The sequence below is a fragment of the Podarcis erhardii genome (genome assembly GCF_964252035.2).
Source record: "Podarcis erhardii genome assembly, chromosome: 10".
NCBI classification, from domain to species: domain Eukaryota; kingdom Metazoa; phylum Chordata; class Lepidosauria; order Squamata; family Lacertidae; genus Podarcis; species Podarcis erhardii.
In genome coordinates, this window is record NC_138500.1 from 54449500 (window position 1) to 54473252 (window position 23753).

A 23753-nucleotide genomic window follows, 5' to 3' on the forward strand; every position below is an offset into this window, starting at 1 on the left:
TATAATGCCAGGGTTTTTTGTGGGGTTTTTTGTTTTGTTTAATGTATTCCAGCAAGAGCTGCAAAGGAGCCAACAGGCCAGTAAAATGAAGGCTACATCCCAGTTTACTAATAGATCACTGGAGACTTCATTTATGGGCCACTGTGGATCATACTTATTCAACTGGAAAAACAAGAGTGCCTTTGAATCACAGACAGTTGTAAAGAGTTACACTTTCAGCAAGATAAATTTGTTATCATCTATCATGAAGTGAACACCTCCTCCCCACAAAAAACCCCAGCTCCCCTTTAGAACAGCTGTTGCCTGCCTCCTTCTGACCCTTTGCTGAAAAATAGCATATTGTTGCCTCTATCTTTTTTTAATCATAACCCAATCACTTTTAATAAAAACAAATCCCTTTGTTAAATAATAAAAATAATCAGATCCTGTTTCTGTAAATAGCGTTATTATTTAATAACAGAAACCAAAGGGGAAAATGAGCTGACACTGCCTTGCTTTACAGCCTTCATTGCAATTTTTACTCTCTGTTCCATTTGTTTTTGGGTTTTCTGCAGCAGCAGCAGCAGCAGCAGTTGGCAGCCCAGCAGCTTGTCTTCCAGCAACAGCTCCTCCAGATGCAACAACTTCAGCAGCAGCAACATCTGCTGAATCTTCAGCGTCAGGGACTCATTTCCATTCCACCTGGCCAGTCTGCTCTTCCTGTCCAGTCTCTGCCACAAGGTACATAAGCAACATATGACACAACTTATTTCCAGCTCACATCTTCTTCTTGTTATTCCACCCTAGAATGACCCGTGCTCCAGATTTTCCATTCTTTGTTATTAAACCATTTTTTCAAAACAAAAATATTTCTTTCATTTGAGTCCCCATCTGGGTGACATTGGGGGATTTTAGGTTTTAAATCATAAGGCTTTAGGTTTTAAATTATAAAACTTTCAAGGAAGAAGGTTTTCCCCTGTGAAAGCTGTACTCATTATAGACAAAGAATTAGTACCCAAACCTTGCTATACACATCACAAATTCAGATATCGGAACAGAGAGCAGGTTTTACTTCAGTGTTTGCCTTTTGCCTGTTTGCTGGGGAACTGTGCTGTTCAATTTGTTCATGAATGATGTAGTTACAGGGAAACAGTGACGTAGCCAATTTGCTGATGATAGCAAATTGTTCAGAGTGATTTTAAAAAGGAGGCATTGTGACAAGCTTCAAAAGCATCTCTCCAAACTGGGTGAATGGGCAGTAAAATGGCAAATGCAATTCAGTGTAAGTGATACACACTGGAACAAACAAATCTAAATCTAAATTTCACATATATGTCCATGGGGTCTGGATTAGTGGTATCTGACCAGGAATGAGAAATTTGGTTGTAGTTTATAGTTCAATGGAGTCGTCACCCCAATGTGCAGCAGCTGAAAAAATGGTGAATGCCATGCTGTGGATCATTAGGAAAGGGTTTGAAATAAAACTGTCAATATAATGCCATTATATAACCACACTTGGAATATTGTGTACAGTTCTGGTCTCATTACCTCAAAAAGGATAGTGTGCAGGTGAAATAAGTTCAGAAAATGATCAAGGGATTGGAACAACGAGAAAAGATTTTGGGTGTTTTAGGTTAGGGAAAAGATAAGTAATAGGGGAACATGATAAAGGTGTATGAATTATGTATCTGTGGAGAAAGTGGATACAGAAAAGTTTTTCTTCCTCTCAAAATGCTGTAACTTGTGCACATCCAGTGAAGCTGAATGTTTCAGGAAGAAATTACTTCCTTACACATTGCCAAGTTAAACTGTGCAGTTTGCTTCCACAAGATGACGAGTGGTGGTCGCCAACTTGGAGTGGCTTTGAAAAGGATTAGACAAATTCATGGAGGATACAGTGATCAGTGGCTACTGGGTACATTGTCTGTGTTCTTCCTCCACTATTGGAAGTAAGATGGCTTGCTGGGAATCACAGATGGAGAGAGTGCTGTTGCACCCAGGTTCTTCTTACGGGCTTCCCCATGGGCATTTGATTGACCACTGTGAGACCAGAGTGCTGGACTAGATGGGCCTTTGGTCTGATCCAGCATATCTAACTCTGAAACTTCTCATAGCCCCTGTAGGAAGGGGAAGCCCAAGTGGTATCCTCCAGATGTTGGACTACAACTCTCCTTTGCCCCAGCTAGTGTCCACCAACATCTGGAGGACACCACATTGGCAACCCCTACCCTACACAATTTAATCAAGGAAAGTGGGCAAGCTTCAAAATGGAGGTTACACTGCCAAGACAGCTTTACGCTAAAATATTAACATGATAATTTAGGGTTGCCATATTTTGAAGAGCAAAAAAGAGGACACTATGATGGCCATTCAAAGCAAATCAAGGCAATCTGTCTCAAATTTTACCCCTGAAAAAGAGGACGTGTCCTGGAAAAAGAGGACAGCTGGCAACCCTATTAGGATGCCCTTGATTTTTAGTTTGTGCTTACTCTTCTTTGATCATGTTCTTTTATGAGGTAAGCACACCTGTAAAGGGAAAGTACCACATCTGTTTGTAGGAACATGTGCCCATTTAACTTAGCCTGCAATAAAAAAGACCTAGCTAATGTGGTGTCTCTCCTTCACGAGTGCGTTTCTCAGGTGGAGGTGGTGTGCAAGCGCACGTGCACACACTCACACACAGATCTCCTGCCTTCCGGGTGTTGTGCATCACTGCCACTTACCTAAAGGGAGAGTGTCAAGGCAGCAGGAGCTGTGTGCACTGGAGGCGCAGCAACAGAGTCAAATCTAGTTGAGCAAGTCAGCTTCATAACCCGTGGCCTGAAATTGGTTTGTTCAGCAACTAGCCATTCTTTGTTCCCTTGTTTGTGCATAATGCTAAGCCATGATTATTTGAAAGCAAAATTAAATTTCACAGGGGTCCTCCTCCTGGTGAGGGTGCAATCCCAACACTTCGCTCAGACTGGTGGAGGTGTGTCCACATAGCACTAAACCATGGTTTAGCTTTATATGCAAATTCAATCATTTTATTCTAGTATTATTTTTCTGAGTATTCCACTGACCTCAGCAGTTCCAGGATGAAGGATTAAATGAACACACCATAGTTTGAAACTTCACGCAAACAAGAATCCATTGGGAAGGAACACTATATTTTCAGTGTTAATTTCCCCCCTTATAGTTCAGATGTTTAAATTCCACATGAAGATCCTTAGTTAAATATTATTTTATCATACAGCATTTTATAATTGGAGTTTAGTGTGATTCTGATGTTTTAAACGAACAGCTTCCACAGGTATTGAACAATTTAACCTACCATTATTATAAGTTGAGCACCCTGTTCTGCATTAAATTCCCGGCTTCTCGAAGTGATCCTCCCAAGTAAAGAAACATTATTTGAGCTTTTCCAAGTGCAGCAAAGAAAGAAGAGAAATAAAATCCTCTTCTGGTGTGGCTCACATGCTTCTTAAACCCATTGGCAGGTTGATTGCTGGGGGAGAGAGAGAACAGGCTACCATAACCAGTATATCTGTTTATGCTTTCCAAGGAAGCATCTTGACCTTTCATTCCTCAAGCACCTTCAGTGACATGAACCATGCTTCAACACACCATTAAGTATATTTCTGCACAATTGGGCATTGGAGCGCCAAACTCACATGTGTAATTATTCATTTATTTAGAGTGTTGGTGCCTTGCACCTGAACCAGACAAGACGATCCCTGCCCACAGGCTGTATATATATATCACACAAAGAAAAGGAACAAGGAGGGAAGAAGAATAAAATAAACTCAGGCATCAGTTCTTAGATAAGTAGTTCTTCTAGGATGGATGGAAGAGGGATAAGCAAGGTCTACAATAGAGGAGTATACTGCAAAGCCCTAGTGAATATAGGAGCCATGGCAAATGTGTAAATGAGACAGCAGGTATATCTGTTTTGGGGGATGAAACCCATTCCACGGTTCATAGAGATTTTGTGTTTATAGAATTAATGTTAAAGTTTATAACCCCACTCAACATATTTCTAGATTTATTTCATATATATCTGCATCTTAGTATGTAGGCTGCATGCACACCATAAATTTAAAACACATGACTTCCCCCATATAATCTTGGGAACTATCGTTTGTTAAGGGTGCTGGGAAATGTAGCTCTGTGGGGATTAAAGGACAGTTCCCAGAATTATTTGGGGGATGTCGGCTTTCAAATTTATGTTCTGTACTCAGCCTAAGATTCCCGTGGAAAAAATGTAGCAATTAGTTTACAATGGTGTGCAAAAAAAAAAAAAAGTTTGTGTCTATCTGATGCAACTAATCCTGCCAAGCTATATATGAGGGAACAGTAATAAAATTCGACAATAGTTTTTGGTTGGAAAGTCATGATTAATGACATCTACTGAAATGATTAAAAGAAATCACTTTTACATTCTTTGACCTTACTTAGCACTATTGACATGAAATTAACTATAAGTAAAAAATTCTTCCTCCCAAAGCAATTAAAATAATAATTTCCACCTTAATAATGGATATGAAATATTTTGCCCTTGGTAATCTAGCCCAAGCTGCAAGGAACCACAGCATTTTAATTTTTCATCAAGGCTTTTTTTTGCAGATGGCCAGATTTTTTTTATTTTTAAAAAAGTTGATCAGATCTCTTTCATTCATAATGGCATCTACTTTGATCAAAGGAGTGATGCGTATTCTGCTATACCAACTTAAGATCCTGTTCCTGTGAGCTTCTGTTAACTCCATACCTCCCACCTCCTTGTAAGGTTTATAATGGAATGTGGCAAAGTGCTTTTAAATTGTTCCAACACAAGTGTCTGAAAAGAATTGGTATGGAGCATTTGGAGCTGGGGCTCTTGAAGCATTGTCCTTTTCCAAATGTTTATCTTCTATAAATTATTTGCTTATTGCAATTCGGAAATTAAGTAGGGGCAGCTAATATATGACTACGTATTTGCATGAGCTATTTGCAGGATTTTAATTGAGATTCCCTCCTGGGTTTGGATCCCATGCATATCTAACATGGCTTGAGTTTATTCCCCTGAGTTATTATTTTTTTCTGTAAAGAGCTGATTAATACTTCCATCTTTGTTGTAACCCGATATATTTTTTTTCTGCTTCCACCAAAACATTTTTGGTAAAGCAGTCCTTTTAAATAACTTTGTGAACTTTGGGTGTATTTAGCCATGTTTTGGAATCAAGAAATTGATTCTTCAGGCAATGAACATCTCATCCACCCGAATACCTGTTTTTTCAAACAGTAGTTACCAGTTGTTGGTTGTACCTTGTTCCCTTTGATCCTTGAACAAATGTTTTGAGAGAAGGCATATTACGTAAGCTGGTGACCCTTAATTGACTGTTGGTAACCCCAAAAGGAAAAGCAGCCAAATTTACTGTGTGCCAATAAGAGGTAAAATTAAATTGTTTTTTACTATATGTTGATTGTGCTGGAAAAACTGCATCACCTTCATTGTTGGCATTAATCCATTAATAACACTGAGCTCATTATATGAACCTCTTGCTTTGCTATATTATTGGAGCTCTCTTTCATTTTATAGCTGGCTTAAGTCCTGCTGAGATTCAGCAGTTATGGAAAGAAGTTACTGGAGTTCACAGTATGGAAGACAATGGCATTAAGCATGGAGGGCTAGACCTCACTACTAACAATTCCTCTTCTACTACCTCCTCTACCACTTCCAAAGCATCGCCACCAATAACTCATCATTCCATAGTGAATGGACAGTCATCAGTTCTAAATGCAAGACGAGACAGGTAATGAGATTTGCTTTTTCCTCTGTCATGAAAGTGCTTTCTTCATACTTATGCTTCACACAATAATTTCAGTATTGAGCATGATGAGTTGCTTTGAGTATGATTCGGGAAAATTGTTGATTAACCACAAAGAGAATAAACATAAACTTCCCAGTCCCAGAGTTAGGAGATTTGTACTGGACATTGACTACAGTATTTTCCGGGTAGCACACTGTCTTATGCAGTCCCATACATTTCTACTCTGAAGTAAGTCCCACTGAGTTAAGTGGAGCTTACTCAGAGGTAAGTGCATATAGGATCGCAGATATTAAGTGGCGAACATGGAAGGTAGATTTCACCAACTACAATACAGCAGTCTTATTTATTTTATTACAACATTTCTGTCTCTCCTTTCCTCCCTGGAGTTCAGGGCTGCATCCCTGGTTCCAGCACACATATACCCAATTTTATCCTGACAGCAACTCTGTGGGGTAGCTTAGGCTGAGTGTGTGGACCAAGCTCACCCAGTGAGCTTCATGGCACATGGAATTGAAACTTGGCTTCCCTGAACCCTCCAATTGCTATAGTACACTGGCTCTTTTTTCATGTAGGCAAGGCTTGTCTAAGAGGTAAGTACAAGCCACGCTAAAAGCAGTGGAAATCCTAGCATTTGGTGGATTGGTGCCAATACAGAATGGTGTGCTGTTGGTGGTAAATGGCCAGCCATTGTTCATTTCCAGACTATAAATAGTTTGTGGACATTGAGTTATATTCGGAGGTACCTACTCTGCTTGAGGAAGCATCTTCTGATGGGGGATGCTCCTCTGAATCCAATCCATTTCTCCAATCCTTTGAATTTAATTAAGCAAAACGTCTCATTCATTTCTGTGGAATTTAAGTTACAATCCTAAGCACGCTTGCTAGGGAGTCCCACTGAACTCGGTGGGACTTTCTTCTGATTAACCTTGCTGAGGATTGCACTGTCAGTTGTAAAGAAGTTTATGAGAAATTGGAGGCCATCTTACTTGTGAGCCAACCCATCAGAGCAAAAGTGGTTACACTGAGAGATTGTTGAAGATAAGAACTACAGTAGTACCTCTGGTTATGCACGCTTCGGGTTACAAGCTCCGCTAACCCGGAAGTAGTGAACTTTGCCCCAGGATGCGAGCAGAAGTTGGGCACCGGAGATGCCATTAGCAAAAGCACGCCTCAGGATAAGAACGGTTTCAGCTTAAGAACAGACCTCCGGAACGAATTAAGTTCGTAACCAGAGGTACCACTGTATTCCATAGGCAATCAAAGGAGGTTTTTTTTGGGATGGTTTAGGAACTAAGGGAGTTACATGGCATAGACCATTGGCCCAACTAGCTCAGTATTGTCAGTGTTTCCCAAACGTGGGTCTCCAGCTGCTTTTGGGCTACAACTCCTATCACTCCTAGTTAGCAGGACCAGTGGTCATGGATGATGAGAATTGTAGTTAAAAAACAGCTGGAGACCCAAGTTTGGGAAACACTGGTCTACACTGAGTGGCGGTGACATGGAGACAAAGGACATTGCCTGCCCTCCCAGGGGATGCTAGGGATTGAAACTGGGACCTTCTACATGCAAAGCAGATGTTCTACACTGAGCTATAGCTTCCCCCCATACACTTTTTTGCAGAGGGTATAATTATAATTTGTGGGTTGCATCTATCATTCTCTTTAAGCTTCCATAATATCACCTTTCATTATTTTAAAATGATAACATCCAGAGGTAATTTTCATTTTGGCATTTCAATTAAGGTTGCTAGTTGATGATACGTCAAAGGCAGTGGTTGATTTTTCTGGAACAGAGAGCCAAACTGCAGCATTGTGGAGGGAAAAAAGAAATTGTCACTGACAATTACCCAAGCAACTGACTTTCTCCCTCCAAAAAAAAATGAATCCAGCATATAGTTGTTTGGATAAACAACATCAAGCAACTTGTGAGAACACTGCCCTGGGATAAAAACATTAGTTAAGACTGCAGACCCCAGTATATTGATTTTATGAGTAAAAAGTAAAGAAAAAACATGCAGAAACATTTGTAAGTCTCTGTTGGCCATCTTACATACTTCTCAGGAAGAACTGATCCATTCTGGATTATTTATTTATTTATATATGTATTTAGAGGGGGGAGGAATGTTAAGTTGAGGTCGTATGGCAAAATTAGCATACTGTAACATACAGTCATTTTTTTCATCCTTTATTAACCGTCATCTTTGGCTCTATTCCTTCTCTAATTAGAACATCATCTATCCTTGGCAGTTGAACTATTCAGCAGAACGATTAGATTTTTCTGACTGCTCTGAGCTGAATTGACCTGTTTTGACCTGTTTGTCACTGATCATAACCTGACAGGCACTAGAAGCCTCCTACTATTATGGCTTTTGAGATGAATTTGATGCCGTGTTCTTTTGCCACAGCTCATCACACGAGGAGACTGGAGCCTCTCATACTCTCTATGGCCATGGAGTTTGCAAGTGGCCTGGATGTGAAAGTATTTGTGAAGATTTTGGACAATTTTTAAAGTAAGTTGGGGCTTTTTTATGATGCAGTAAACAGAGTTGAGTAGGTATACAGATAATCCAGTAAAACTCAGCCGTAAAGTTATCGGATGTTTATGGCTTATGTGCCAAAACACCAGATCAAGCCAACTGGAGAGGATAGAATCATTAGCTTTCCTTTCACATTAAATCATTTCTTCAGGCTTTTTAGTGGCATGATGCTTACCTGACCCCTTTGCCAAAATGTAACCTCAGAGCATCTGTAAAGTGCCTTTTGATAAAATAATGAACAGGAAAAAAACACATGCAACTGTGTGTATTGGCATGTAATCTGTAGAAAGAAATGTGCCTCTTTAGCCTGTCCTTTTGTAGCAATAATTTGCAGTCATGAGAGCACTTATTCCTGAGCGAACTTGGTGATTTCAGTATAGCTTACAAAAGGGTCACATCTCAAGTACCGATTCATGGGCTCCGAGCCAAAGTTCTTTGGAGGTTCCAGTGCACTCATGGAGCTCCAGAAGGAGCAGGCTTCCCGCAAAGGTTCACATGCAAATCTTTCCAAACGCTAAGCCCACGGAAAAACCTCCACTTACACAGGAGTGGGAGTGAGGAGACTGGATAAGGTTAGATTTCAATTTATATGCTGCTTTTCCACAAAGAAATTACACTCAAGGTGGATTTCAGTACACAAAACAACCCAGCAGTAAAAACAACAGATGATCAAGCTTATCAGTTTCGTTTTGGCTTACAAAAGAGTCACAGCGAGAAGAGTCCCTGGATCAGGCATAGAACTGTATAAGCAGACCAAGAGCCTGTGACTTTCACTGCAGCCACCTCCCCACACGTACGTGTGTGTGTGAGGTTGCAGTGGTTTGTTGTTTGTGTAAAAAGTCCACATTACGCAGCTTCCCCATGCCACACTGAAGTCTGTTTTTACATTTCCCCTAAGTTTAAATGAGCGCTTTACAATGTGGCAAAGTGTGACGGCTTGCCGCTACTTAGAAAGGCGAAAAATCCTCTCCATCTTCTGCCATGTTTAATTCAGAATGCAGCCAATATCTTGTGTGACACTTGCAAAATTAACTGTGAAAACGTGGGGCGTGGCACCTTAAAATTAAAAAGCATCCAGTTATTACAGTGAGTATCATAAACCAAGTTTGTGGCAATTTTGTAGCATTTTCATTCTGCGAGGACTGAGAGGGGCTGAGCCCAAACGGCGTGATCTCTCGTAGGAGAGGTGCACAGGGCTTTAGTGTACAAAGAGTCCTAATGGAACGTTATAGATAGGTTTATATAGATGAGTAACTTCACAAGCTGAGGCTCTTATGTTGTCATGGTGCAGCTAACAGGGTGAATGAACTGCTTCATGCTTCATCAACAATTAAGTTAATTAGCTCATTTGAAATTGTGCTGCTTTGTTGCCAGGATGTTGGTAGAAACATCAGAAAGGCCTGTTTACAAATGGTATAGAACCAGACTATGTAGAAACAGCAGCTTCACAACAAGGCAAAGATGCACCACATGTCTTTATAAGAAAACTATAATTTTTTTTGTATCTGAATGCTTACATTGAATATATATACTCATCTATTTCAGAGTAGATTATGTTTGCTTTCCTACTTCATTTTACTTTTTTGTGGAGAATAGGTTTTAGGTGTACTTTAAAGAGTACTTTTACAGATTTTTGCCCAATTTTAGAAGAATACACTTGATCTGTACTATTTCTGTTTGTAGATTAAAGAGGTTACTGTTTGCGTGTGGGATTTATATAAGCTGCTAGAAATTATTCCATGCGAAAAGAACCTACATACTGCATATATTGTTCTAGGCATAATTGATACCAAGAGTTCTAGCCAACTTAGCTGCAGCCTTTAGCTCTCCAAGCAAAACTAATTTTTATAAATACTTCCATCTTTCCAGAGTCTAGTGATGTTAATGTTTCTCTCACTGCTTTCACAGTTGTTTTGTAGGTCCCTGGTTTTATAATGCACAGTCCCTGGAAACACTTTGATTAACAGTAATGTAGTTCTTCTATATATATCATCGTTCCCAATTTTTCTAAACTGTGTGACCCATTCAAGGGAACATCCTGAATATTCTTGGGTCAGGCCAAGAGGCTCCAGATTCTGTCCTGTAGCCTAAGCCTATCAAATGTGCTTCCCTTTCCCATATGCACCCTTCCATACCACCTGTTTGATAATGTCCCTGTAACTGGGAGCTAGGGCAATACCTGGTTTTCAACATTGCAATAGATCACCAGCTAAACATCACTATATATCACAATGTCTGAAATAAGGATGGAATGTTGTAGAGACACTGACTGGCTTCACGGGTTTTTCCACATTGTGATTTTTGCATAACGCACACAAACACACACCATGATTTGTGTTATATTGCCAGGTCAAAAATTATGGACTTCAAACTGGTTTTGGACAGTATATTGCCCATCCCTAACACACATCATGATTCGTGATATATTGCCAGGTCAAAAATTATGAAACCGATATCACGAGATGGACTTAAAACTGGTTTGGGATGATACATTGATATATCACCCAGCCCTACTGGGAGCTGCTTTGGGCTGCAAAGCCAGGGGGCAGTTACCCACACCTCATGCACTATATACCACCCAGAAGCCATGACATTTGCTCTACACCCAACAGAAATGCCACTTGAGACCATTGTTGTACACGTCTTTTAGAAAGAAATACAAAGTCACAGAGGTGTAAACTTCAGCTTCTTTCATTTGAAATACTGTGTTGCGGTAGTCTTAAAGTCTGAATCCCCTTGCCTTTAGCCCCCTTAGTATTCTTCTGTGCTCACACTGCAAAGCCCCATTTCAATTAAAAACCTTTTATTTCAATTCAACTTCAACTTTTAGACCCAAAGAATGACTATTTTTTTTCCAATCCATTAACTTTATAGGGGATGACAGAACTAATGGCAGTAGTTTTCGAGACCTTGCTCTTAGTCTAATCTGTGTAAGAATGCTGTAGGTTCTGACTTGGAACAGTGTGGTACTTGTTAATAGAGCTAATGCAAGTATACTGTACTGAAATAAAATATTCATAAGGAATGCTACCCAAATCTAGTTGTGTGTCTATTTCTGCAGTATTCTTGTGACAAATTTGAAGTGGTCTCTGATATATAAGGTGAACTCTAACTTGTGTTCAGAAACCAGTTTAAGTTGATGCCTTCGTGCTTCATCTTTTTTTCCTTTCTTTTACAATAATAATAATAATAAGCTGTGCTGAGGCATTTGAGGAGGAGGATTAAGACAGAAAACACAGTGGCTTTGCTTCATTTTTTTAATAATAGAAAGGATTTGGAGTGAAGTGAAGAATAATTTACAGAATATGACTTATAGCCATGAAAGGTTTTTTTATACCTTAGTTTTTCTCCCTCCAGAAGTCAGTATGTTGATGATAAATATAAATTATACTTCTCTGCGCTGAGGTGTTTAGAATTTTGAAAATTCCACCTTGCATACAATCGAAAAGATTAATGAGATTAATATTACTCGCCTGTTATTTTCAAACAAGCATAGCTGTCTTTCCACATAATGTCATATCAGACAGACACACTGCCATACAGTTCCATACTTTTGATATCATGAAGCTTGGATGGATATTCCCAGTCTTGAGAAGTTTTGGGGTGATTTTCAGCCTTGATGAAGTCATGTAAAATTACAGTTACTCATGTGCATCTGATCCACTGAACAAAAGCAATTCTGTAAAATTAATTCTTTCTGGCAGAGAAAAGCATCAAATTTTAAAGTCAGGTCAGAAAATATTATTGCCCAACTGCAGAGAGAACAATTATTGAGCAGAATACTGAGCAATGAAGAAAAGTGATTAAAAGACTGCCAAAAATGTTTAAGAATTTGTTTGGAATTTTACTATAAAACAGGTGTTGACAGAAGCTAACCATTTTGCCGGTTGCCAGGCAAGGAGCCCCAAAGATCACTAAAAGCATTTAATAGTAGTTCTTCATTACTGTCTTATAAATGTCAGAGCGTAATAACATATGACAAAACTTTGGTGTATTTTGTCTGCAAAACTAATTATCATTCCATTGGTCCTAAGTCAGTTTGAGTGTAGAAGGATTTGACTTATAGAGCTTTAAATCAAAAGGTTTACACTATAGCATTCCAGCCAGCAGACAAGCGTACTTTAACCTGCATGCAGCAGACGCCAGCGAAACAAAACATGATCTACCGTACAAAGACAGGCAATGTTTTCCTCTATAGAGACAGAATTGTTAGTTTTGAGGAAAGGGAAGGGTGGAAAGAATGCTACAGAAGAAGACAGGGCAGTTTACCAACAAGACCCTCAAAGGGGGCAGCTCAATGCAACAGAAAGACTAATATAATTTAATTAGGTATCAAACTTCATATGTGCTTTTCTTTTAATCCAGAGAGAGAGAAAGTTTGAAATAGATTGTTGCTATACCCTTACTCACATCTTGTGTAGATTAGCTTTGGCTTTGACTAGGCTGCCTGCCTCCAAAATTATGACCTCAAAAAGGCATTATTTGAACTTGTCAGGATGTTGTTTCTTGGGGTGACAGTGCCATCATCCTTCAGAACGAAGACATCTGACACAATCTGCTAAATGAATAGTGACATGCATTGAATAGTGGCACACACACAAATACATTTTGTATTTAAACTCCTGTCAGTGTTTAAACATTAAAGCTCAATGCAAAATAAATCATACACTACTGATGGGCAAGTGAAACACGTTGCTAAAACCGTCTCTGACGCTTCAGGATTTAAAGGTCGACCCCCGTTTTTCTCTTCAGAAATCAGATAATTTGCAATGAATTCAAGATTCTAATGTCAAAATTCATTTAATAGTTTGTACTATTTCAGGGTAAGCTGGCACATACTGTGTTATTCCCTAAAACCTATGGGAGATCAGTAGACAAATGGAAGCAGGTCATTTTTATACTTTTTTTGTTTTTGGTCAGGCTCCATCAAAAAAAATTTTTCCTAATTGTTTCCTTAGAAATTTGACTGCATATTTATATTTTTCCATGTGCAAGTCTGGCAAGCCTGCACACAGATTCATGCAGTTTTGAAAGAACATCAGTCGACCACATCATTTATTCCATTTTGAAAACAAAAATCAATATACCTATAAAGTGACCCATAAATTAGAACTGGCTCACACAATGTTTGTTCAGTGCTGCCTTTCTGAAGGCACCCTTTGCATTTTCCCCTCACCTCTCTGTTTGAACTGCAGTCACAGTAAGAGGCTCATTAGGGGACATTAGGGACTGAGGCTCACCAGAATTCCAGCGCTTGCTTTGCTCTTATTAATGCATAGTAGAGTAGAATGCATTTAAATATTTCATAGGCATTCAGTAATTTGTGTGTAATCGCCTTGTTAGCAGACCAGTAGAAGTAGAACAGGTCTGTGAAATGGTGTTGGTGATTGCATGGGTAATTTACAGACCTTTGCCATCAGAAAGAGCATTATTGGGGGCTAGAATGAAGCTGTGAAAAAGAACCAGCAATAAGTCAGAGTGTGTGGGGGGGGGGACTTAATAAAGGTTTTGTAACAAGCATCTTCAGGGATAACAACCCACTTGGTTCTTTTTGAAGCAGCTATAATTTATGACATATGCAATATATCAAATGCATAAGATAGTATTATGGAGCATTCATATGAAAAGGGTATTTGCAACATTAGTTCCAACTTCCTGCAAGGGACATGATTAAATGATTAATGAAATGTCCCTTTGCATATGCATTTTGAAACAGCAATTAGGCACTGACTGAGAAAATCCACCAATCCTCTCATTTTTCAGTATTATCTCATTCTTGATTTATAAATCATAGAGAATTTTTGAACAGCAATATGTACCTGAGATGGTTGTAAAAAGCATAAAAGAGAATAATTTGAGTGTAAAATAGTAATAAATACATGAATTCATAATTTAATGTTAATTTCTAGCCTATTTATTTAGTCCCCTTGCATTGTGTTTATATCCAACGCTATTTCTGTACTTTGATTGGCATAATTAAGACGGGGAAATGAATAGGCCCCATTATTTTACATATCACTGGTAAACAATAGCAAGGAAAGGAGAAGAGAGATGTGGCAGAGGTATGTATGTGTTTTTCAAGTTCTCAGTAATCCACTGGAGGCTGTTCTATAAATGATCATTGAAGGGCTGCAAGCTAGCCTATAATTACAGGAAAGAAAGTGGCAGCTCTGGCATTTCATAACTATGTGTCCTCAAAGTGCTTTGTGAGTTTGTCACCAATGATAATTTAGATAGAAGCTCATTACTGAACATCACAACACTTTAAAAACCTTTCGCCTTCATACAGGAGAATAAAGGACTATTTTAATGGCAAGGTTCTTTTGTGTTCCGCTGAAAAATTCAATCAAGACGAAACCTCATTGACTATTATTGTAGTCTACAGTCGCTAGCCTAATAAAAGCAGCACAGATAAATTGAATAGGTCTCTGAGACTTGAGCACATAAATGCAAACATTTTGCTGGTTTTTAGTTCTTTAAATATACAGAGATGAATTGGAACGAAAAATCTAAACACATTTTTGCCCCAATCCTGCTAGATCACAATGTATGCAGATGTCGGTTTCTTTATGTGTGAATCACACCACTGGACTGGAAGCTTCACATGCACTTTCCATCTCTAATCCACAAGCTGGTACTCTGCATATGGAACCCTTGTTTAAAAGCCAAGATCCCTGGGATTAAAGAGGCGAAGGTGGTAGTGCTGTGTTCAGTCCCCTTCTCATATGCTTTGTATACAGGATGCCCCAAATTCATTCTTTGGAATCTCCAGGTAGGGGTGGGAAAGCCCCACCCTGTCTGAAAATATAGAGAGCTGCTGCCTGTCCGTGTAGTCAAGTGTTACACCAACCAAGGCAGTTTCACTACCCCTTTTATATCCCAAAACCCACTTAGTGTGGTTTTAGCTTTTTAAATAGGGTTCTGTGCGCACATCATTGGATTAGAGTCTTAGAGCATGCTTTTCCAGTAGTGTCTGAAGTAGAAATGCATTCATCAGGTATTGTTATTCTATTTCTAGTTGTCATTCCCGGGCTGTGTACAGGACAATCATTTCACAATAACCGTGGGAGTGCCTTCTTCCCCCAGAAATAGTGTAGTCATATTAGAACTGTGGGAGCCTCACTCCAGGGCGGTACGGGGGGATGTTTGTTTGTTTCTTAATTCCTGATTTCAGCTTCTTCTCCATGTTCCATGCAATGCAACAGACTAGTGAAAATGATTGCAAGCATATTCTGGGCTACTCACATTCACTCCTAAGGGGTTCTAAGAAAGAGAAAGAGAAATGTTCTTGAATGGTGAGGTATTTCTGAGAGGGAGAGGTAGCATACCGCTCTTTTTTCTTTTTAAAGGACTACCTGTGTGAATATGTGGATAAAGACCCATCCTTTCATGTTCGTAAATCCAAGGTAAAAAAACAACCCTCTCGAAAACAAAACTGCTCCAAACATGGGAGGGGAGAGAGTATTCCTCAAAATCGGCACTGTCCAACAGGAGTCCATGACAAGTACACCAACACTTATTCACATTGACGGTAGCAGAGCTCGTTGATGTGCTGGCTACTAGTTTCAGTATTTCCAAATCACTGCTTTAAGCGCTATGGAAACTTGAAGAAACAGTTTGACCAGGGACCTTGCAAGACGGAAAGCCAAAGCATACATGCTGCAAGTACAGTGCCACTTGCAAAATATATCCACCCTACACCCCACTAGCAGGGTTGTACACAAATTTAGAATACTCTGAACCATGGGTAGGCAAACTAAGGCCCAGGGGCCAGATCCGGCCCAATTGCCTTCTAAATCCGGCCCGCTGACAGTCCAGGAATCAGCGTGTTTTTACATGAGTAGAATGTGTCCTTTTATTTAAAATGCATCTCTGGGTTATTTGTGGGGCATAGGAATCAGTTCATTCCCCCCCCCAAAAAAAAAGTAGTCTGGCCCCCCACAAGGTCTGAGGGACAGTGGACCGGCCCCCTGCTGAAAAAGTTTGCTGACCCCTGGAACTTTCCCATTCCCCAAAGCAGGCCTGTCAAATGCAATATTGTCAATTTTTAGAATGGAAAACTTTGATTCTGACCAGATGCTGTGTTGTCTACGATAAACAAGATAGAAATTAATATCGGGCTACTTCCAAACACAACAGCAGTTCCTTGTTCTTTCTCATTACTGAATATAATGTTATATTCTAAAGGGGTTCACCTTCTACTTATTTATGTGAATAAACCAATACGTATGCTTACACAGGGATCAGAGCTACCAGACACACAAGAACCAACTGAAAAATTAACACACTGCATCTGAGGAGTTAACAGAAATGTGCATCTTGTAAGAAAGATGACAAGGGATGTAATGTAGCCACTTTCAATTGAAACTTAAATTTAATGGAATGGGCATGATTGTGACATATGTTTGTTTTATCTGTTACCATACAGCCTGAATCCATATTTGCCAAGGACAAAAGGTCTCACCCCCGCCCCAGCCATCACCTCCCTGAAAATTCAAACCCCATATGGATACTTTTCAGATCTGCTCTGGAGTGTTGAGGGACCCCCAGAACACATTTAGGGAGCATGTGGGGAGAGGGAGGGAGGGGCAACCCTCTTGCACAGTCAGAAGTCTATACACTAATGGAACTGCTTTGTTAGACACTACTCAGTATCTCAAATCTCCATGTAGCTATTGTCAGTACACAACTCTAGCCTGCAGGTTCCAGTGTCTCCTCTCAACTAATCTTCTCTGTCCTCTGTGTGTACAAATATCTTTCAAACAGTTTTAAGGATTCAGGACTCATGTACAGAGTACTGCATGCTACATGCAGTATCTATGCAAGACAGGGTACTTTTAATCCAAAAGAATAAATAAAGAAAGGTCTGTTGTAGTAACAAATACTACCCATAGCTGAGATGCTTGAGGAATTTAATTTCTGTAAATTTCTGTGTCGAGTGCCCCAGTTTGCATCTCCCAGACTAGTGTATGGTTTGGCCCATAAAATCCTTTGGATTTTGCACTTCCCTGAATTCTTCTCAGTTCAAATACTGCACCAAAATGCATTAAAATGTGTGTCTTAGGGTAGAAACATATTTGGAAATGCACACATGGAGGTCAAATGCATATTTAAATATATATTATTGGATATATTAATTATGTATCTAAATACAGATTTTCATGCTGATGTTAAAAATGGAGCTTATTGCAGAAACAGAACAAAAAAGACTTAGAGATGAACACATGTAAAATTAACACTGACTGGAATTAGGTTGATCGATCCCTAGTTAAAAACAAATGATAATTATTATAGAATACAGTTAAGTAACATCTTTAATTTCAATATGTTTTGTACAGTTCTAACTGTTCCTTCAAAAAGTGAGGAGTCAAATCTTTTAAATTTTATTTATGCTGATTTTAAGCATAGGAAAAGTTAGTTTCAAGCTATAAACATTTGTTAGAAAAATCACTATAAAAGGATTTCCAGCAAACTTTGGTTAGTTGTAAGAGAAGTAACTATAGTTTGTGATCCTCTCTGGTTAGAATATGTTTAGGTGATTTTTTTTTTTTTGATTTTTTTTTTTTTTTTTAGTGCTCATTAAAGTGAGGCTCAGAATAGTACTGCCTGGAGTTGAACTTAGTTCAGACAGGTTCTGTTTCAATTCCCCCACAGACCACTGCCAGGGTACCTCTGCCCTGACCTTTGGCATTCTGCTATTTTAGTCCTGGGATTCTTCTAAGGAGAGACTGACAAGAGTACCAAGTTACACAGGGGTTAATTGAAATGGCTAGGTGTCCACTGGAAACTTAACTGAAAGTAAATCCACTCTAACTTCCATTGATGCCAGTTCCTTTTGTTTCACGCCAATATAGATTCTCTCTACTAAAGTGTAGCATCCTGCTTACTCTCTAGTACATCCTCACAACTAATCTTCTGTGTTCTCTACCTTGCCTTAACAATGTTACCTATATCTTACAAATGTGGATCTTCTTGCAATTGATATTTCTGCAAATATAATTTGATCTGTGTGTGGATATCTGTTTAGCTAGCGCTTGGTTTATTTAAAAAGGGCGGCAGGAACTAGCCTGTTCTGAAGACACCTAAACACCTTTTTCCTAATTCCAACACATGAGCAAGCTGGCTATTATTGCTTCACATTCTCAGAGGCACTCTTTCATTTGTGACTTTGGTTGCCTTTGACATTCCCAAACAGATTCTGGAGGTTCCAGTGATTCAAGATTCTGGAGGGTGGCTCAAATCTGGCAATGTGCTTATCATACATTATTTATAGAAACATTTTACAAGTTTATGACCTTGTTTTTGCAAATAGCTCCACTTCAGCCACCTCATGCCAACGTTCTCCCTCGGTTGGGGAAACATCTAGCAAGACTCATTGGGTTTTCAGTAACATTGACATCTAGCAAAATAACATATTAAATGAATAAGATTCGAATCCTCAGCTTGTTTACTTCCGAATAGACCCATTATAGTTGTAGCTCTATTCCGGAATATGTGTTGTAGATAGTTATAATGTAACTAGCTGTATGGATGACTTCTCATGACAAGAATCAACCTGTCATAGACATGAGCTTCAGGAAATATCCTCAATTTCCCAATTGTTCCCAGAAAATAATGAATCTGCAGACCTGAGGTGATATTTAACTAAGTTATACTCAGAGTTGACCCACTGAAATCAATGGACTTAAATTACTACTGTTACTGATTATGAATATCACCATTGATATTTCACACTGGATATCACCATTGATGTTTTACAAGTTTCTACCAAGTAAAGTTTAGCAGGATGTTGCTGACTCTGGCTTGACATCCCCTAGCTGCAGAACCAACACAGGTCACATGTAAGCTATTCTGCACATTGACTGGATATCCCTAAGCATGAGCACATGGGCCTGTGTCCCAAGTTTATTTTTGAGTTGTTGCAAATGAATCCTCTCCATCTCACTCAGGCTACAAAAGAGGAGTTTGGGCCAGTGCCAGATTAAACCATGTGGAGGCCTCTAGGCAGTTGAAATCTCAGGGGGGCCCTCGCAAATTATCGCCTATTACATTTTTGAGCACACTAACTCACAGAAAGCTTCATATCTGGAGGTTTCTTGTGCATGTGCTCTATTGGGATAACATTGATCTAAGAAAACTTGATTGTAATTTTATTTCAAGATCAGATCAATATTATTTTGAACCGTTGTTGCAGGACCCCTAAAAGACCCATAGATCGGTGCCTGCTCCGCCTATTTTGTAATCTGGCACTCTCGTTGGCCTTCACCTAGGGGCCTGCTGGGGCTCTTTCTTTGAGCTTATAATTCCCACCCTTGCCCCCCCCCCGGACTTCCTATTGTGGTAGAGCCTCAGTTCTTGTATTCACTTACTGGCTGATGGCTCAGGGCTGTAATTTGAGCGCAGTGGCAGCACTATTGAAGCGGAGGATGTCCTCTGAATGCATCTACCTCCAGAGCCAAAGAGCGAGGGAAGTGCAACCAGATGATCATGGGAAAGAAATGTTTCTGTTTCTGTTCCGCTAGCTAATAATAGTAACAACAGCAGCAAAAACAATAGATGGGAGAGGTGACCCATCTGCTGAGGTGGAAGAGGGGTTGCTGCTTTCTGCACACATCTGCATACAAAGAAAGATGTGGAACAGTTTTTGTGTGTGTACAAGAGCCTCTCTTCCCCAGTCCAGTTCCCTACAAAAGCACCCATAAGAAATTTAAGCCCCACTCAGATGAAACAGAATGTTTATGATTTGGTTGGTTGGTTGGTTGGTTGGTTGGTTGGTTGGTTGGTTTGAAATACTGCCCTTCACAGGGCACCTTACACTATAAAAACACAAAATACTAAACACAACAACGAGAGTGTTTAAAAACCATGTGCCATTTCAAAGCCTTTGGCTGCTACACATACTGCAGGCTGATCCAATAGAATGAATCATAGAACTGTAGAGTTAGGAGGGATCTCAAGGGTCATCTCGTCCAGCCACCTGAAATGCAGGAATCTCAACTAAAGTATCCATGATAGATGGCCATCCAACCTCTGCTGAAAGACCTCCAAGGAAGGAGAGTCCACAATCAAGCCTACAGCACCCGGTGTTCCCAGGCGGTCTCCCATCCAAGTACTAACCAGGCCTGACCCTGCTTAGCTTCTGGGATCAGACGTGTTCAGGGTAGTATGGCTATAGACAAAACCTTTGTTTAGTGTGCTTTCCTTTTTTTTGCTGGGTCTTCCTTCATTACTTTCTACCTATTTTTCTATGTATTTTCTTCCTATTGCTTGTTCTTGTTGGGTCTCTTTCCATCTTCTCACCCCTGCCCCTATTTTGTTTCTGTTCTTTCTTCTTCTCATTTTCCTTCATAGCACCAACCAGTATAGAGGTTCTTCCTCTTCCCTGAAAATCAGGCATATCCAGGCACAAGGAAGAGGAGGCAGTGGAACGTGCTGAGTCTTGGGTGAAAGTCTGCTCAGAAATAGGTCCCATTGAGTTCAGTGGTGAAGGCTGCTTTAGAGCTATTCCAATAAAGCTGCTGCTTTTCTCTTGACCCCCACTTGATTCTTCTCAAATTCCATTGGTATGTTACTCTATTAGGGGCTGAGATGGGTTTTTCTCAAGAGCCAGTCTTCCTTCAGGACTTGACGGCCTTATCAGTCTTATCACTTCTGGTCTTATCACACAGACACCCACAAATAAGGGGTGGGCTTTTGAAAAAGCGATCCCACATATTATGTGACAACTGCAGATCTGAGTTGAGACTGTTAGATATATGAAGCCAAATTTATGTTTCATTATAAAGCCAAAACATATTTAAGTATATTGGGAATATTACACTTTAGTTGTTCCCTTTTCAGGATGAACTCAAGGCAGAGTACAACCCACTCCACTTACCATCACAAAAAACCCAGTGCAGTAGCTTAGGTTGCGAGGCAAGGTGTAAGTCCATATTCACCCACTGAGCTTCATGCTTGAGAGGGAACTTGAAGCCAGGTCTGCCCTTTCCAAGCTTAGCACTGTATCTACAAGCCACTGGACTATGTTGGCCCTCAATCAACTTGTTAAATAGATGACAGCATAAAAAGGCCATTTTAGCCTATTACGCTTCTTAAAGTCAGCTTTCTCTGGAGACCACTGCAAGCAAAGCTACAAGCAGATCAGTGTGGTTCTGTTAAGAGGCTTCTGGGCATTTACTTGCTGGAGAGAAGCTACAAAAGTTTGTTGTTTGTGCATAATTGTACTGGCACATTTAGCTTCTCTTTACATTGCATTTCAGCATTATACAACCTTATATATTAAGTTTTGCTTTGATACCGTAAGTCTTCTGTGGCTGTGTTTACCTCTATTGTCACTTGCTTTGCTAACACTGTCAGTTAAGGGATGTAGTGCAGCTGTCAAATTTCTTGTCAGTAGAGATTTATGACTCCAACATGCATCACACATACATGAGTATACAAAGTATTGGATACTGGGGGCAATAGTTTCTCATACATACCTATGTTTCATCTGTCTGTATGTTTTAGTCATTTTTACTTAAAAACCAATGCCCATATTTATTAGATTCAAAATCACCCTGCCATATTTATTTGGAAATCTGAGAATAATTTGGATTTGTATCACATTAACCCTCCAACTGCTAAGATCTTAATTACAATAATAAATCATAGGCATAATTTAAAAATATCTGTAAAGTGCAGGCCAGACTTCTGTGATGTGTCACACAGCAAATTAATACATCAATTAACTTTCTATCTGTTTACTGTAATTTTGAGATCAGTCATTAGACCATGATTAACCATAAAAAATAAAAAATAAACTGTTTTACACAGCTGGTTGTTCTTGAAGCATTACACCTGCTTCTAGAAGGAAATTATGATTTTACTCAGAAGCTTGAGAAAGCAAGTAAGTGAAATTGTCTGTTTTCATTTGTAGACAAGGCCACTTGTGGTTTTTTAAATACCAACTTTCCAGGGAGAAATCTCAACATGGTAAGAGTTTTGGATGGATAGATAGATAGATAGATTTATTATTACGGCCATTGGCCCATAACGAATACAATGCATCCAAATTTATCCATAAACAATACAATTTAAACAGTTCCAAGTTAAAACACCCATATAAACCCAATTTTACTTCAGTTAAGTAAACACTATACACAGTAAGCTCCCTCTGTGTAAACCGCAATTCAAATCCATCAGATTTTGGGGGGGTATGCGTCTTAGTTCTGGCACTTATTAATGCTTCTTAAGTTTAGCTAAGCTGTCAGAGTCATACAGTGATCCATTTCTCCTCTTTTGAAATAAAACATTAATCAGGTATCTAGCGACTGCAAGGGATCTACTTGTATCTTCGTCATTTAATAAGTATATTATTTGGGCTTCCTGAGGTCCATCAGCAATTCTCGATAAATATGGGGCCAGAAACTTGGACCGTGAAGCCGAATGTAATGGACAACAGAAGAGTATATGATATAACGATTCTATAGATCCACGTTTACAGTCACAGAGTAGTGAGATCTGTTTGATGGGAAAACATTGAATCTAGCCTTTATAAAGGCATACCTGTGCGTCACCACAGATAAGGTAGTTAAATAAGATGGAAGTTTCGTTGGTGGTGTTAAGCCAAGGTTTATCGGCGAACAAGTGCCACCACCTGTCGCAATATTAAATTGTAAATCCATCTCCTCTAATTTGTGAGTTATAATTCTCTTGGCAGAGATTAAATCCAATTTTAATAGTTCAGATGGAGATAGTCCAAGGGACTCAAGTTTCCCATGTATTATTTTTGCCCAGGGGCTAGGGAAGTCATCTCTCCAGAGACACTGTATCAAGTGGAGATTTGGAAGTTTATGCCATAATGCCAACCAGTAACAGAGGATGCATTTCCATAATGTGGTTTCTAAAGATGTAACATTTAGTTCCAGTCGTATAGTAGTATTGCTTACACACCTGGGTAATTTTAGCAGCCTTCTTAGAAGCTGGTTTTGGATTACCTCCAAATGGGTTAGATTAACAAAGGACCCCCATATTGGGATTGCATATGCTATTGTTGCAATCACCTTTGCCTTGAAAACTTTTAACACTGATGGAATATGGAAAGCCCCATCTGAAAAGAAAAAGCGCAGTAGCGCAAAGGAGAGGGCTTTAGCTCTGTTTAATACATAAGCAAGATGGACCTTCCAGCCCATGTTGTGTTGGAGAAGGACTCCCAAGTACTGAAATTTAAAGACTTGGTCAATGGCTTTTCCGTCTATTCTCCAATTATAGATTTTTCGACTTTTGGTGAAAATTAGGACTTTGGACTTGACATGGTTAATTGTAAGAAAATTTGATTTGCAGTAAACATCGAAAAATTTTAATGCCCTCCTAAGGCCAACTCTTGAGAAGGATAGGATCACTGCGTCGTCTGCGTAGAGTAGCAGGGGGCAACGGTATTGGGCAAGACGGGGGGGCGTGGATCGTTTCTT

At 39.5% G+C, this 23753-nt stretch overlaps 1 protein-coding gene across 8 annotated transcripts in view; it reads left to right on the forward strand.

The window, feature by feature from the left end:
* Positions 1–23753, forward strand: part of FOXP2 (forkhead box P2) — a 314919-nt gene that overhangs the window by 249954 nt on the left and 41212 nt on the right. For 4 of the 8 annotated variants that reach the window (XR_014160507.1, XM_081877923.1, XM_081877918.1 and 1 more), the window contains 4 exons: positions 555–720; positions 5537–5750; positions 8173–8277; positions 15654–15710. Coding sequence is in view for 7 of the 8 variants with exons in the window: in XM_081877923.1 (XP_081734049.1) it covers positions 555–720; positions 5537–5750; positions 8173–8277; positions 15654–15710 (542 nt within the window). In the remaining variant the exon portion in view is untranslated. The remainder of the gene's footprint in view (positions 1–554; positions 721–5536; positions 5751–8172; positions 8278–15653; positions 15711–23753) is intronic. The other 4 variants (XM_081877919.1, XM_081877920.1, XM_081877921.1 and 1 more) reach the window with 4 other exon arrangements.